At 41.9% G+C, this 15,285-nt stretch overlaps 1 protein-coding gene across 2 annotated transcripts in view; it reads left to right on the top strand.

Annotated features, from left to right (window-relative positions):
* Positions 1-15,285, top strand: part of spast (spastin) — a 34,413-nt gene that overhangs the window by 7,856 nt on the left and 11,272 nt on the right. The window contains exons 4-14 of one of the 2 annotated variants that reach the window (XM_024013923.2): positions 2,788-2,871; positions 3,427-3,617; positions 3,992-4,122; positions 4,409-4,502; positions 6,057-6,131; positions 6,796-6,867; positions 7,085-7,160; positions 7,390-7,481; positions 7,836-7,915; positions 9,303-9,345; positions 9,458-9,537. In XM_024013923.2, the coding sequence (XP_023869691.1) occupies positions 2,788-2,871; positions 3,427-3,617; positions 3,992-4,122; positions 4,409-4,502; positions 6,057-6,131; positions 6,796-6,867; positions 7,085-7,160; positions 7,390-7,481; positions 7,836-7,915; positions 9,303-9,345; positions 9,458-9,537 (1,018 nt within the window). The remainder of the gene's footprint in view (positions 1-2,787; positions 2,872-3,426; positions 3,618-3,991; positions 4,123-4,408; positions 4,503-6,056; positions 6,132-6,795; positions 6,868-7,084; positions 7,161-7,389; positions 7,482-7,835; positions 7,916-9,302; positions 9,346-9,457; positions 9,538-15,285) is intronic. The other variant, XM_024013924.2, reaches the window with a different exon arrangement.

Raw genomic sequence — 15,285 nt, 5'->3', positions numbered from 1 at the left:
ATTGTGTGTGCATAGAGTCAAAAAGAGTTAGTGCAAAAAGGGTCAATGCAGATAGTCCGGGTAGCTATTTGGTGAACTATTTATCAGTCTTATGGCTTGGGGGTAGAAGCTCTTCAGGAGCCTTTTGGTCCCAGATTTAGCACTCCTGTACCATTTGACGTGTCGTAGCAGAGAGAACAGTCTATGACTTGGGTGGCTGGAGTCTGACAATTTTTAGGGCCTTCCTTTGAAACTGCCTGGTATAGAAGTCCTGGATAGCAGGGAGTTCGACTCCAGTGATGTACTGGGCCGTACGCACTACCTTCTGTAGCGCCTTGCCATTGGATGCCGATGCAGCCAATCAAGATGCCCGCAATATGAGGATCTGAGGACCCATGCCAAATCTTTTCAGCCTCCTGAGGGAGAAGAGGCATTGTCGTGCCCTCTTCATGACTGTGTTGGTGTGTTTGGACCATGATAGGTCCTTAGCGATGTGGACACCGAGAAACTTTAAGCTCTCGACCCGCGCCACTACAGCCCCATCGATGTGAATGGGGGCTGGTTCGTCCCTCTCTTTTCTGTCCTTTGTTTTGTCCATGTTTAGGGAGAGGTTGATGTCCTAGCACCACACTGCCAAGTGTCTGACCTCCCTATAAGTCGTCTCATCGTCGTTGGTGGTCAGGCCCACCTCCGTTTTGTCTGTGGATTAATCATCAGAGTAGAGAAACACACAAAAAAATGGAGTTGATACATTTGGGGTGGGGGGGGGGGGGTTGTACTCCAGCACGTTGGGTTTGAATGATACAGCGACAGAGGTTAAAGTGCAGACTGTCAGCTTTAATTTCTTATTTTCATCCATATCGGGTGAACCGTTTAGAAATTATATCGCTTTTTGTGCATAGTCGCCCCATTTAAGGGGACCAAAAGTATTGGGACAGATTAACTTATGTAAGTATTTGCTCCCATATTCATAGCACACAATGACTACAGCAAGCTTGTGACTGTACAAACTTGTTCAATGCATTTGGTGTTTGTTTTGGTTGTTTCAGATTATTTTGTGTCTATCTGTTCTCCTCTACCTTTCCTACCATGATGTCTCTGGTTTTGAATCTGAATTTAGAGAGCTGAATTTGAATGCATTTGAGAAGTTGAATATATGAAACTTTGATCAACTTTAAATTATAGTTTCTAAACTTGAAACACAATACAATGAATGCAATAGTTACCACATTGAAACTGAATGTATAAATATTGAATTTGAATATTGAATTAAATTGAATTTTAAAACTGAATGAAATTATTCATTCCATTTGTGGATTACAAATTCAAAATGATTTAATTGAAATTAAATATCCAAATCCAATACAATTGCTGTTGGCACTGAAATCTCTCCATAGCTTTGTATCTCTTGGGGGGAAAACAACATGTAGGCCTTGTATACATTGAGTGTACAAAACATTTCCATGACAGGTGAATCCAGGTGAAAGCTATGATCCCTTATTGATGTCATCTGTTAAATCCACTTCAGTCAGTGTAGATGAAGGGAGGAGATGGGTTAAAGAAGGATTTTTCAGAGAGACATGGATTGTGTACATGTGCCTTTCAGAGGGTGAATTGGCAAGACAAAATATTGAAGTGCCTTTGATCGGGGTATTGTAGTAGGTGCCAGGCGCACCGGTTTGAGTGTGTTAAGAACTGCTACATTGCTGTGTTTTTCACTCTCAACATTCTTGTGTGAAATCAAGAATGGTTCACCACCCAAGGGACATCCAGCCAATTTGACACAACTGTGGGAAGCATTGGAGTCGACACGGGCTAGCATCCTTGTGGAACGCTTTCGACACCTTGTTGTCCATGCCCTGACAAATTGAGGCTGTTCTGAGGGCAAAAGGGGGTGCAATTCAGTGTATATTCGCATACATACTTTTTGTATTGACGTCACTTCCAAATTACAATGTACATTATGCACCAAAAGGGATTAGGCCCTAAATACTCCAGTACCTTTTTATTAAACCCATAATGGACACCCCAAAACATGATTTAATCCTTTAAATTACAGAATTAGTAAATTAGGGTAAAAATCCACTCAGTGGTCCCCCAAAGCTGTTTCAGAAGCTTCTCGTCATTCCACAGCTGGCTGCAACATTATCCTGAGTCATGTTCATCAGGCACCAAACCTAAGATAACAAACCTAGACTTGTCCAATAAGAAATTATAATTTCCCCTTTGCTTTGCAGAATGTTTTAAAACATTTCTCTAATGAACAGGACCCTACTCTTGGTGTTTGATTTGTCCTGTTTGGAATTTGTATTCATTTACTTTTATATAACCTTTATTTAACTAGGCAAGTCGGTTAAGAACAAATTCTTATTTACAATGACGGCCTACCCCGGCCAAACCCGGACGACGCTGGGCCAATTCTGCGCCGCCCTATGGGACTCCCAATCACGGCCAGATGTGATACAGCCTGGATTCGAACCAGGGACGGTAGTGACGCCTCTTGCACCGAGCTGCAGTGCCTTAGACTGCTGCGCCACTCGGGAGCCCATATGGCTGCTATGTTTGGCTTTGCTGCCTAAGACACTGACAATCCTCTCAGCCCTACTCCATATGCCTCTTTTTTGGATGTGGCAGGACAACTTAACTTAGGCACCATCCCAAAACATTGCTGTTTGTCCCCCATTCAAAGAATCATGGCCCTTATCTTATTTGTTTATTTTAATATAATTTCCTTTTCTTCTCCTTTTCCCTCCCTTCTCCTATTCCCTTTCCAAATTTCGTTTTGTTTTTGTTGTTCCTGTTGTATAGCAAAGCTGTGTTCAGGGCCAGCTCAGAGAGACATCTATACAGACAGCTCAAACCAGTCGTACCATAACGGGCATCTACGCTCAGGTGGGTGCTTACCGGGAATCTGCTTTCAGTTGTCATGACTGGTTTCTTAAAAGTGTTGTTTTCAGGGGTGTCATTGTTCCTCATTCAGGAATTCTCTTCATACATCATTGAAATTGATCTACCTCCAAACCTACTTTTCCTGTTTGTTCCTATTTCATCTTTGAATGCCTATGTACAGTAAGCTTCCTTCAAGTTAAGTGTTACCGATTTTTATTTATTTTACTCTTTCTGCTGCTTTGTCTGTGTATTTATCAATATGTTCTTCACACTGACACTGATAGCTACCTCAAACTACAGTCATATTTCTCTTCCATAGAAACACTGGCGGGTGTTTATCCAGCTTTGTCCAGTGACTACATGGACTTGAAGTTTGAAGTCTGTTGGACCTGTTCAGATTCACACAGTCTAAGAATAAATCAGGCCTGGAGAATCATATGCCTCTATTGAAGGGACATTAGCTCACACGCAGCTTAATTAAATGTCCTGACACTACCATACTGATAAATCATCTATCATTTATCTAGATTGTTCTAACAGTCTCCTTGCTCTTGGCAGTAAGTGGAGCCGTACCCAAAAAGAGGGACTCCCTGACTACTCACTCCAGTCACTCCCTCCCACGACCAAAGCATACGGCCAAAAAAACCTTGGCGGCAGGCCACGGGGGCCACCAGCACTCCCCCAGCTTCAGTGGGCCCTCCAGCAGTCACACACAGCACAGACCGGCCCTCCAGTCCAACAGCAACAAGGTGAGACCCAGATTGTCTTTCCTCAACTAACTCCACATCTAGCCAAGAGTCCAGGGCCCATATTGATAGTGTCTCAGAGTAGGAATGGTGATCTAGGATCAGTTCCTCCCTGTCAATGTAAATTTGATTAATTATGCTCTAGAAGGAATAACTGATCCTAGACTAGCACTACAGCCATGGACTATAAAATAGCTGGAATAAAAATAAATAAAAAACTAATACTAAAAGAACATCTTCAGTCTATATCAATTTTTAATGAAGGGAAGACAAAATTGACAAACTTAAGAAAATAGGAGAATTTCCAATCATCATCACAAGAGATTAGCTTGTTTAAAATCGTAAACAAATCTGAATTCATGGTTATTTTATTATAGGGTAAAGCGGGCTGTAAACCCACCACCACCGCTCCCACATCTATGTCCCCACTGAAGAACAGGGACATGAAGAACTTGAAGAATGTGGACAGCAAGCTTGCCAACCTCATCCTCAGCGAGATCATAGACAGGTGAAAGACAATGATTTGGAGTGTTCTGTATTATTCACTGGACCTAAAGCATGTGCTTTGCAAGGTGTCTCAGTTTGGAACACAATAGACGTTGACTGCTTGACCTGGGTCGTGTTCAATAGGGCGCACTTTTTATGTTTTTTAACGTTTTGACACTGAAAAGTCCTGCCTGCCTGTTTCAGTCTGTCTTTGCTGCCTAATTAATACAACCCAGGCAGAGTTGAGTATGTCTTTATTTCTGTATGGGAATGAGGACTCAGACCAGTCTCGTGTGTGTGTGTTCCAGTGGCTCATCAGTGAGGTTCGAGGACGTTGCTGGCCAGGAGCTGGCTAAGCAGGCCCTACAGGAAATAGTCATCCTGCCTGCACTGAGGCCAGAGGTGAGATTGGAGAGGAACAGCAATTCACTGGACCATGGAGTGTATATGGTAGTCTTTTCACAGGCTGTTATGGGCAGCCTCTTTACAAAGTATCACCTCTCAGTAAAAATGTTGAGCAGCCACCGTTAATGTGGGCAGTCCTAACATAATGGTCTGTATTTTTTTGTTCAGTTGATTTAACTAGGCAAGTCGGTTAAGAACAAATTCTTATTTACAATGATGGCCTACAAAGGTATCTCAGAGTATGAGTGCTAATCTAGGATCGGTTTTGCCTTTTCAATCATAACGAATAAGGGGGGAACCGTGGATACGAGCAAATGTGTTCAAGCTTTATAGGAGGGAATTTTTATTTTGTAGCACCAGTGCACCTAGAAAAAATAATCTGCCCGGTAACAATTGTTGTAATGATTAGGCTTCGTTGTACCACTTTGTTTCCGTGTGCCATAGAGGTAAAAAAACAGCGCTTCGGTTGCACCATTACTACAAAGAAAKGCGCTCGTCTCTAGCCCAAACCGTTTGAAAGTTGTGGCCATATTACCGGCGCTATGTTTTTCTCCCTTCTATTGCACATTGGCGCTGCAGCTGGATGCATCTCCATTGGTGGGCTGCATTTGACATTCTTTAACCATGTCGCAAGCCATTCTAAAACTATTTGTGGGCCATTAACGCCATGTTCAGTCATGTTACGACAACAGTGGTAGGCCTGATTACCAACAATGATGAGACAGCCTACAGGGAAGAGATGAGACCCCTAGCAGAGTGGTGCCAGGATATATAAAAAAAAAAATATGGGGTCGCAGTGGAGAGGGTCAAAAGCTTCAAGTTCCTCGGCGTGCACATCACTGACAACCTGAAATGGTCCCTTCACACAGACAGTGTGGTGAAGAAGGCACGACAGCGCCTCTTCAACCTCAGGAGGCCGAAGAAATTTGGCTTGGCCCCTAGGATCCTCATAAACTTCGACAGATGGACCATTGAGAGCATGCTGTCAGGCTGTATCACAGCCTGGTACGGCAATTGCGCCATCCAGGGTGGTGCGATGAGCCCAACGCATCACCCGGGGGCACACTGTCTGCCCTCCGGGACATCTACAGCACCTGGTGTCACAGAAAGGCCAAGAAAATCAAGGAACTCAGCCACCCGAGCCACGGCTTGTTCACCCGTTACCATCTAGAAAGCGGAGACCGTACAGGTGTATCAAAGCTGGGGCCGAGAGACTGAAAAACAGCTTTTATCTCCAGGCCATCAGACTGTTAAACAGTCACCACTAGCCGGCCTCCACCCAGTACCCTGCCCTGAACCTTAGTCACTGTTCTAGCCGGCTACCACCAGGTACTCTACCCTGCACATTAGAGACGGCTACCCTATGTACATAGTCATTGAACACTGGTCACTTTAGTCATGTTTATGTACTGTTTTACCCACTTCATACTGTATGTATACAGTAAATGTTACATCTGTAATTTATTGGTTCTGATAGGCTATGTATTGCTCTGTAATTTTGAACTTCAGGACTATGAAAAAAGTGCAGAGTAGATGTTTTTTTCTCTCCAGTTGTTTACAGGCTTGAGGGCTCCAGCACGAGGCCTTCTGCTCTTCGGTCCTCCTGGCAACGGAAAGACGATGCTGGTGAGTGTGGTGCACTGCCTTTTGGTATTGGCAAGAGACCGAATGAGAAATGATTAGTAGAGTGGATCTTAGTTAGGCTCACAAAGATCACAAGTGATCATGATATAACATAACAATTGTCATAGAAAAATGCACAAAACGATACATTTGTAAAATCTCTATAATACAAGACTAATATAGTATAATTAATATAGACAGTGGATAGAGTCCTTTCACTCGATTAGCTGGTTGAGACATCATGTAACTACAAGATGCTTTGTCCAAGAGTAGAGTTGGTTTAGGTCTAAGTTTGTAAGTATATTTTTTATTTAAAAAATGTACATGGTAGTACTTTGACAGTAGAGTACTATGACCGATGGAACATAATGATGTAAGGATAGGCTAAATCCGTGGAAATGTATATTTTGTGTTTTTTTGTCATGCAAAATTGCATTAGCCATCATTCATGTACTCTAGTATGTACTCAATCTCACAAAATGTGTCTGACCTGCATTAAAACAAATGGTGATTCCATAGAGCAGGAATTTGGATATGTTATCAAATTTAAAACAAAGCGAACAGAAAAACATTTTTATTTAAGGATTATAGAGCATATCGTTGAAAATATCTCAAAATAAGTATAATGTTCTGCATTTGCCATTTTTGCTCTTTTTTTCACGGATAGGCTAAAGCAGTGGCCATGGAGTCCAACGCCACATTCTTCAACATAAGTGCAGCCAGCTTGACCTCGAAATATGTGAGTACATTATTAGCGTAAAGATCTCTTTTACACTTTCATTTGTTACATTTTACATTTCTTTGCATGTTAGTTATTTAGCAGATGCTCTTATCCAGTGCAACTTAGTCGGTGCATTCAGCTGAGTTTAGCAGAAAAACAACCATATATCAGTCATTTCAAGTAGACCCGTGTAGAAAAAGAGTCAACTCACTATTCTTTTGGTCTTTCCCTGTAGGTGGGGGAGGGAGAGAAGCTGGTGCGAGCTCTGTTTGCCGTCGCCAGAGAACTGCAACCCTCCATCATCTTCATAGGTAACTTTGACTCTGTTAGATAAACCAAGAGGAATGCGTAACTGCAATGAACTGGTCAAGAAAGCACATAACGATAATGATGTTTCATTACCTACAATCTAATAATAATCACAGATATTGTATGCAAGAAAGTTGCATGTTGGCAAGACTTTTCTATTTAATAACTAGAATACTAGGATAATGGGACCCTTCCATTCAGATTATGACTACAGTTACTTACCCCACACAGATGAGATTGACAGTCTACTCTGTGAGAGGAGAGAGGGAGAGCATGATGCCAGCAGACGACTCAAGACCGAGTTCTTGATTGAATTTGATGGGGTAAGGAGGTCTCTCCCTGTGTGTGTGTGTCTGCCTATGCACGCGTGTGTGTTCCAGTGTTAATTTTGTGACCTGTTTTATAAGTTCAGGAGCGTATGTACACGTGTATGCAATGTTTGTCCATGGAGGGATTCTGTCTGTTAGCCATGTCTGTTTAGGAGCTAGTCACACAAGAACTTCGCTACACCTGCTATAACATCTGCTGAACTGTGTACGCGACCAATCAACTTTGATTGGATTTTTTTCTCTCCATATCCTGCATAAAGATTTCGCCTCTTCCACTTTAAATCTGTCCAAGAGATATATTGTCTAACTGTGTTGCTCCCAATAATATTTATTTGGGGGTGTGTTTAGGTGCAATCTGGTGGGGATGAGCGGGTGTTGGTGATGGGAGCCACCAACAGYCCTCAGGAGCTGGACGAGGCTGTTCTTAGGTACTGTAGGCCAGTGTGGCTGGGGCAGGGGATGCCCAGTTTGTTCTAGTAAGCCAGGGTTGTATTCAGTAGGACACAGGGTATTGCAATGGAAAACATGCAAATTGTTCAGGTAGTACCTCCCTATCCGTTTCATAAGTTTTTGTGTGCCTACTGAACACAACCCAGGTTTACTTTTCAGTGAGGTCTCTCTGCCACAAGGTAGCACTGTTAAAGGGCAACTCTGCCACATTTAAGATTTGGTTTGTTGTTACGAAGCATTTAGTGATGTCATAATGTTAAAGGAATTTCATTCCTATGTTTATTAACCAATTCAATTAAAACACTCTGCCCATAAATAAGAATTTGTAAGATAATTATTTACATAAAATGGACAGATAACCAGTCTTAAAATCAATCAATCAATAGCGTTTATTCTCGAGAGTACTGATCATAATACATTTTACATCAGGTTATATAACAAAGATGATGTTATAGGTTTTAATGTCCAACCTCCTCTCGGATACAATGGCAATACAGTTCACAGCCTCATTACTGTCTGCCACCTGTTAAACTATCTGCAACCAACCCAAGGTCTTTCCCCTCCCTGGGTAGAGACAGAATGTCCTGTAAGGAACACAGCATTCCAGCCTGTCTGAAGACCCAAGGTCTCTCCCCTCCCTGGGTAGAGACAGAATGTCCTGTAAGGAACACAGCATTCCAGCCTGTCTGAAGATAACTCCATTCTTTCTAATAAGGAACATATTACACTCAGAATTATGATTATAATAAGTTTCATTCATACAGTAACGTCTAAGTCAAAGGTATACATTTTTTAGTCATTAAACACAAAAATCCCGTAACACATTGTAATGTTGTAATGTAATTTTGTGATTTCATGGCTATTGACGGTTTAGTGATGAGCAAAACTGGAAATTGCTTCTCTGTTTTTTTCAAGTAGGATCCCTGAGATGACTAATAAAAATACATTATAGACAGTCATTTTCAGCTATCTATGGGGCTCCCGAGTGGCGCAGCAGTCTAAGGCACTGCAAGAGTGCAAGAGGCGTCACTATAGTCCCTAGTTCGTATCCACGCTGAAACGCATCTGGCCGTGATTGGGAGTCAAAGGGCGGCGCGCAATTGGCCCAGCGGGTTTGGCCGGCGTTCTTAACTGACTTGCCTAGTTAAATAAAGGTTAAATAGATTTTTAAAAACTAGAACATGATCTTATTGGAACTCCCTGCTATGTGTTGCTCTGTCATTGAAAGAGCAGGTGTTCCTAAAGTTTTGTACACTCAGTGTATCCTAACAGCATAATAACTGGTTATAAAGTGGTGGAATTGTCATTTAAGTCTTCCAAGGCATACCCAATGGTAACATGTTCTTAAACTGTTTCTATTCACAGGCGATTTGCAAAACGGGTGTACGTGGCTTTACCAACAGAAGAGGTATGTTAAGAAACCTATTAATTAAATTTACAATTGTAGCCATACAGTAAACAAATCACATTGCCCCATACATTTCCCTGCAAAAATTTATATAATTGTGTGTTGTCTATAGACACGGCTAAAACTGGTCAAGAACCTTTTGGAGAAGCACGGAAATCCTCTCGCACAGAAAGAACTGTCACAGCTAGCCAGGTAAACTGACTTGGAAATCTACCTAATATGTTATGTACTTTTAGATATCCTTTACCATGGTATGAATGAACTTTGTACAATAGGTAGTTGATAAGGCATTAGATATAGCGATAGATTATGATATCCATCTATCTTTATAATATAACATGTTTTGTTCTCTGTAATCCTTTCAAAATGATGGATAAATAAAGAGATACCAATAGATATATTAAGATTTAGAGAAGAATAGAGACATAATGTTATATTTGAAATGTTTGCTATCTCTCTATGCTTTCAGAATGATATACAGTCACGTCTAAAAATTTTGGCAACCTAGATAAAGATGAGCAAAACTATATTATTGTATGCTAATACAATTGCTCAGCGAAAGATTTTCTTTAACAAGTAATCTAAAAAAAGAGTTTTCAATACTCCGGCACCCTCCCCTTGCGAGGATAATGGTACTTTATTTAAAAACATTTTTATTTATTTAACTAGGCAAGTCAGTTAAGAACAAATTCTTATTTACAATGACAGCCTACCCCGGCCAAACCTGGACGACGCTGGTCCAATTGTGCGCCGCCCTATGGGACTGAGCCTTTTTCTCAAATGTTTTATGAGATTGAAGAACACCAGAGGCGACCCTTCATTCAGGGCAGGGGGGGCTGTTTTGAGCCACACATTTTTAGCAATTGTTTTGAAAATATATATTATAAATATATTTTTTTGGGGGGGCTTGCCTGTTTTGCATGTTATTTTGCCATTAATACGTGTCACATATCAGTTTGCATATCAGTTTGCAAACAATGTAAAAAATATAAGTCATTCAGTTAATAAAGCTGCATACACATATGGTTTCTTTTTTTGTTTTCTTGAGTAAGGCAGCTCCAACATGCAGGTATTTCAGCCTAGCTCAGTGCTTTCTGTGGTGGTGGGGCGAGCCAGCAGAAAGTAGGTCTCTCCGCTCTCTCCACTGGCTTCCAGTTGAAGCTCGCATCCGCTACAAGACCATGGTGCTTGCCTACGGAGCTGTGAGGGGAACGGCACCTCCGTACCTTCAGGCTCTGATCAGGCCCTACACCCAAACAAGGGCACTGAGTTCATCCACCTCTGGCCTGCTCGCCTCCCTACCTCTGAGGAAGTACAGTTCCCGCTCAGCCCAGTCAAAACTGTTCGCTGCTCTGGCACCCCAATGGTGGAACAAACTCCCTCACGACGCCAGGTCAGCGGAGTCAATCACCACCTTCCGGAGACACCTGAAACCCCACCTCTTTAAGGAATACCTAGGATAGGATAAAGTAATCCTTCTAACCCCCGACCCCTTAAAAGAGTTAGATGCACTATTGTAAAGTGGTTGTTCCACTGGATATCATAAGGTGAATGCACCAATTTGTAAGTCGCTCTGGATAAGAGCGTCTGCTAAATGACTTAAATGTAAATGTAAATGTAGGAGCATTGTGCCGTGATTGGCTCAGTGTTCTGTCACTCATGGGGACAGTACGCCATCGCCATGTTTGTCCTTAGTAAGGGTAAACATCCAAAATTTCAGCCCTTTGGGTCCTGCCGTAGAATTGTTACAAGTGCCCTTCCAAGAAGGCTCAAGGTCACTGGCCACAGATAAAATTACGTCAAATCACGTTATATGTACAGTAGCTTTGGTTGGACTGATGATGTCAACATCATACTTTCAAAATTATAGCTAGCAGTCATCATTGTGAATCAAGTCAACAATCTACTTGAAAATCCTTGTCATATGAAGAGAAATAATGAAGAGAAATTATAGATAAAACGTATCGGTGCTCATCAGCCATAAAGATTACACAACAAGTTGGAAATCACAAATTCAACAATGAGTCGTTTGGAAGGAATCAGTGACTAACTGCAAGCATTGCAAAGCAACCACTAACGTTAGCCTGCTATTCAATGGAGTGGCTGTGTGTTTTTTTGTTTGAGTTCCCTTCATAAATCCAGAGAATGCCAGACTTTGATAACAAAGTTTGATGACAAAATTTGCCCACAAAGGACCGCTGCGTCCAAAAATGTCTTGTATGCTGCTGCATAAATGATGTAATATGCAAGGGAGATATGTATACTGTAGCTAAGAAAGTAATACTAAGTGTATGTTGTGTAGTAAGCTGTTAGTAGCCCATGTGCCTCACCCTAATAATTTGGTCTATTTTCACCAACGCGGTATTGTAAACACATCGTTTGTGGCCTGGTGTGTGCTTGTTTGACAACTTTTTTTGTACAGCTTTGACAGTGCTACTGATAGTAGTCGTGGTACTTGTCTTGCAGCACACACAACATTCTATAATAGAATTGTGTTATTTGACGTGCCAAATGAAAGCTTATTTAATGTGTCAAATAGTGTTATATGACGTATCTTTTTTGACACACTAAGACCCAAACGGCGTTCAATGTGCCTCACCCTAATAATTTGGTATATTTTCACCTTTTCATTTTGCCTACTGTTCTAACTTGGTGGTGCACATGAAGCCTTTAACCTGTTTTAGAGAAATGTAATTGAATATTGTAAGAGCTTTCATTCTGCTTATATGCCCCCTTTGTTTATCCTACGGTTCTGACTTGTTGTACAGGGAGTACACTGTAAGAACAGCCAATGTTCTGAATTCTGTTGCTGTACATTTCAAAAGTGCTGAACAAATAGTTATACTGACTACGTCCTTCGTCGCTCGCTCATTAATGTCTTAATCGAAATTACGGATTGCCTCTTATCCGCTTGTCGCCCCCTTATGCCATAGTTTGTACATTTCAATTGTCAGTAGAAACCACATTTGTTTAAGCAAGTCAGCCATATCAGCTATGTTTTTTTTAAGGCAGTAAATGAGGCTGAATGAACTGTTTCGCTGCCAGACAAGGCTCCGCTGAGAGCCAGGTGTAGCAGTGGTAAGGTGTTGGGAGTCTGCTGTTGAGGCCCTAACAGTTTGTGGGCATCGTTTGTCAGCGTTATAGTGCAATTCATGTATTGTGTAGTGGCTTTGCTGGTATGCGTCCCACATTCTTTTGTTTTCTTGCCCCACCAAGATGTACATGCTAAAATCCCCACTGGAGAACACATACAGAATCTTTCCAGATCCTTGGTATCCTTTGGTCTGCGCTTATGGACTGCCTTCTTCAATTCAAACCACATGTTTTTAATGGGGTTCAAGTCTGGAGACTGAGATGGCCATTGCAAAATAGATTTGTTTGGTCAGTTAACCATTTCATTGTGGATTCTGCTTGGGGTTATTGTCTTGCTGGAATATCCACTTACGTTGAAGTTTCAGCCTCCTGGCATAGGCAACCAGATTTGTGCCTAAAATGTCCTCGTACTTGCTACAGTTCATGATGCCGTAGACCTTCACAAGGACCCCAGGACCAGTGGAAGCAAAACAGCCCCATAACATCCAATATCCACTTTTTAAGTAGGCAGCCAATTTGTTTTCAGCACTTTTATTTCCATGACTGATCAAAACTCGTTTTCTCATGGCTCCATCTTGTCACTCTACAGCAGATATGTGGTGAGCAATATGTGTGGACCATAGAATCGCAATAAAATCACAGTTTTGAATCGCAATACATGTAGAATCGTGACAATCGCAATACATATCGTTGGCACCTAATTATTGTGATGATATCGTATCGTGAGGTCCCTGGCAATTCCCAGCCCTAGTAGGTATGAGGTTATTTTCTTCATATGCATCCTCCCGTCAATGCCAAGCTTTATTTTTGTGTTGTCTGACCACAGCAAGCATTCCAATCCAAGTGTCAATGCCGTTTAGCAAACTACAAGAGTTTACATTAGTTGGTTGCTCTCTTTAAAGGCTCTTTTCTGGCAACCCTTCCAAAGAGCCTATTGGCATGGAGGTGGCATCTAAGTGTAGATTTGGAGACCCCAAGAAGTGACCAAGTTCTGTTATTTTCCAACTTTAGCCCTTCAATATTCTTTGCCTCCCAAACTATCTTCCTTACTGTGTGTGGGGACAAGATACACTTTTGTCCAATACCAGGCAAGTTTGAAACTTCCTAATTGTTGCCCTAATAGTTGTTCTGTTTTTTTGTTGTTGTACCCATTGCCTGATTTGATGTTCAACAACCATTTGTCGCTTTTTGTTTTGTGAATTTTCACATGGTGACGGATGACAATGGGATTTTACATGCGTGTTACCTCATTGTTATACCCCATTGAAACAAGATGCCATGGAAGGCCACAATACAGTTCCTTAAAATGAGATTCATTAGAAGAGTAGAATGTAAATAGAATTTTGTATGATTTTATAAAAATATTTAGGGTTGTCAATCATTTTGACACCTGTCATATATACAGTGGGGAGAACAAGTATTTGACACACTGCTGATTTTGCAGGTTTTCCTACTTACAAAGCATGTAGAGGTCTGTAATTTTTATCATAGGTACACTTCAACTGTGAGAGACGGAATCTAAAACAAAATCCAGAAAATCACATTGTATGATTTTTAAGTAATTAATTTGCATTTTATTGCATGACATAAGTATTTGATACATCAGAAAAGCAGAACTTAATATTTGGTACAGAAAACCTTGTTTTCAATTACAGAGATCATACGTTCCTGTAGTTCTTGACCAGGTTTGCACACACTGCAGCAGGGATTTTGGCCCACTCCTCCATACAGACCTTCTCCAGATCCTTCAAGTTCGGGGCTGTCGCTTCGCTGGCTGCAGACTCATCAGATTTCTATTAGGTTCAGTCTGGAGACTGGCTAGGCCACTTCAGGACCTTGAGATGCTTCTACGGAGCCACTCCTTAGTTGCCCTGGCTGTGTGTTTCGGGTCGTTGTCATGCTGGAAGACCCAGCCACGACCCATCTTCAATGCTCTTACTGAGGGAATGAGGTGTTAGCCAAGATCTCGCGACTAGCACCATCCATCCTCCCCTCAATACAGTGCAGTCTCCTGTCCCCTTGCAGAAAAGCATCCCCAAGAATGATGTTTCCACCTCCATGCTTCACGGTTGGGAGAGGTTCTTGGGGTTGTATTCATCCTTCTTCTCCTCCAAACACGGCGAGTGGAGTTTAGACCAAAAAACTCTATTTTTGTCTCATCAGACCACTTACCTTCTCCCATTCCTCCTCTGGATCATCCAGATGGTCATTGGCAAACTTCAGACGAGCCTGGACATGCGCTAGCTTCAGTAGGGGGACCTTGCGTGCGCTGCAGGATTTTAATCCATGACGGCGTAGTGTGTTTCTAATGGTTTCTTTGAGACTGTGTCCCAGCTCTCTTCAGGTCATTGACCAGGTCCTGCCGTGTAGTTCTGGGCTGATCCCTCACCTTCCTCATGATCATTGATGCCCCACGAGGTGAGATCTTGCATGGAGCCCCAGACCGAGGTGATTGACCATCATCTTGAACTTCTTCCATTTTCTAATAATTGCGCCAACAGTTGTTGCCTTCTCACCAAGCTGCTTGCCTATTGTCCCGTAGCCCATCCCAGCCTTGTGCAGGTCTACAATTTTAGCCCTGATGTACTTACACAGCTCTCTGGTCTTGGCCATTGTGGAGAGGTTGGAGTCTGTTTGATTGAGTGTGTGGACAGGTGTCTTTTATACAGGTAACGAGTTCAAACAGGTGCAGTTAATACAGGTAATGAGTGGCGAACAGGAGGGCTTCTTAAAGAAAAACTAACAGGTCTGTGAGAGCCGGAACTTTTACTGGTTGGTAGGTGATCAAATACTTACAGTATGTCATGCAATAAAATGAAAATGAATTACTTAAAAATCATACAATGT

Source organism: Salvelinus sp. IW2-2015, linkage group LG21 (assembly GCF_002910315.2).
Source record: "Salvelinus sp. IW2-2015 linkage group LG21, ASM291031v2, whole genome shotgun sequence".
Taxonomy (NCBI): Eukaryota; Metazoa; Chordata; class Actinopteri; order Salmoniformes; family Salmonidae; genus Salvelinus; species Salvelinus sp. IW2-2015.
This window is presented reverse-complemented; position numbering and strand designations above follow the sequence as displayed.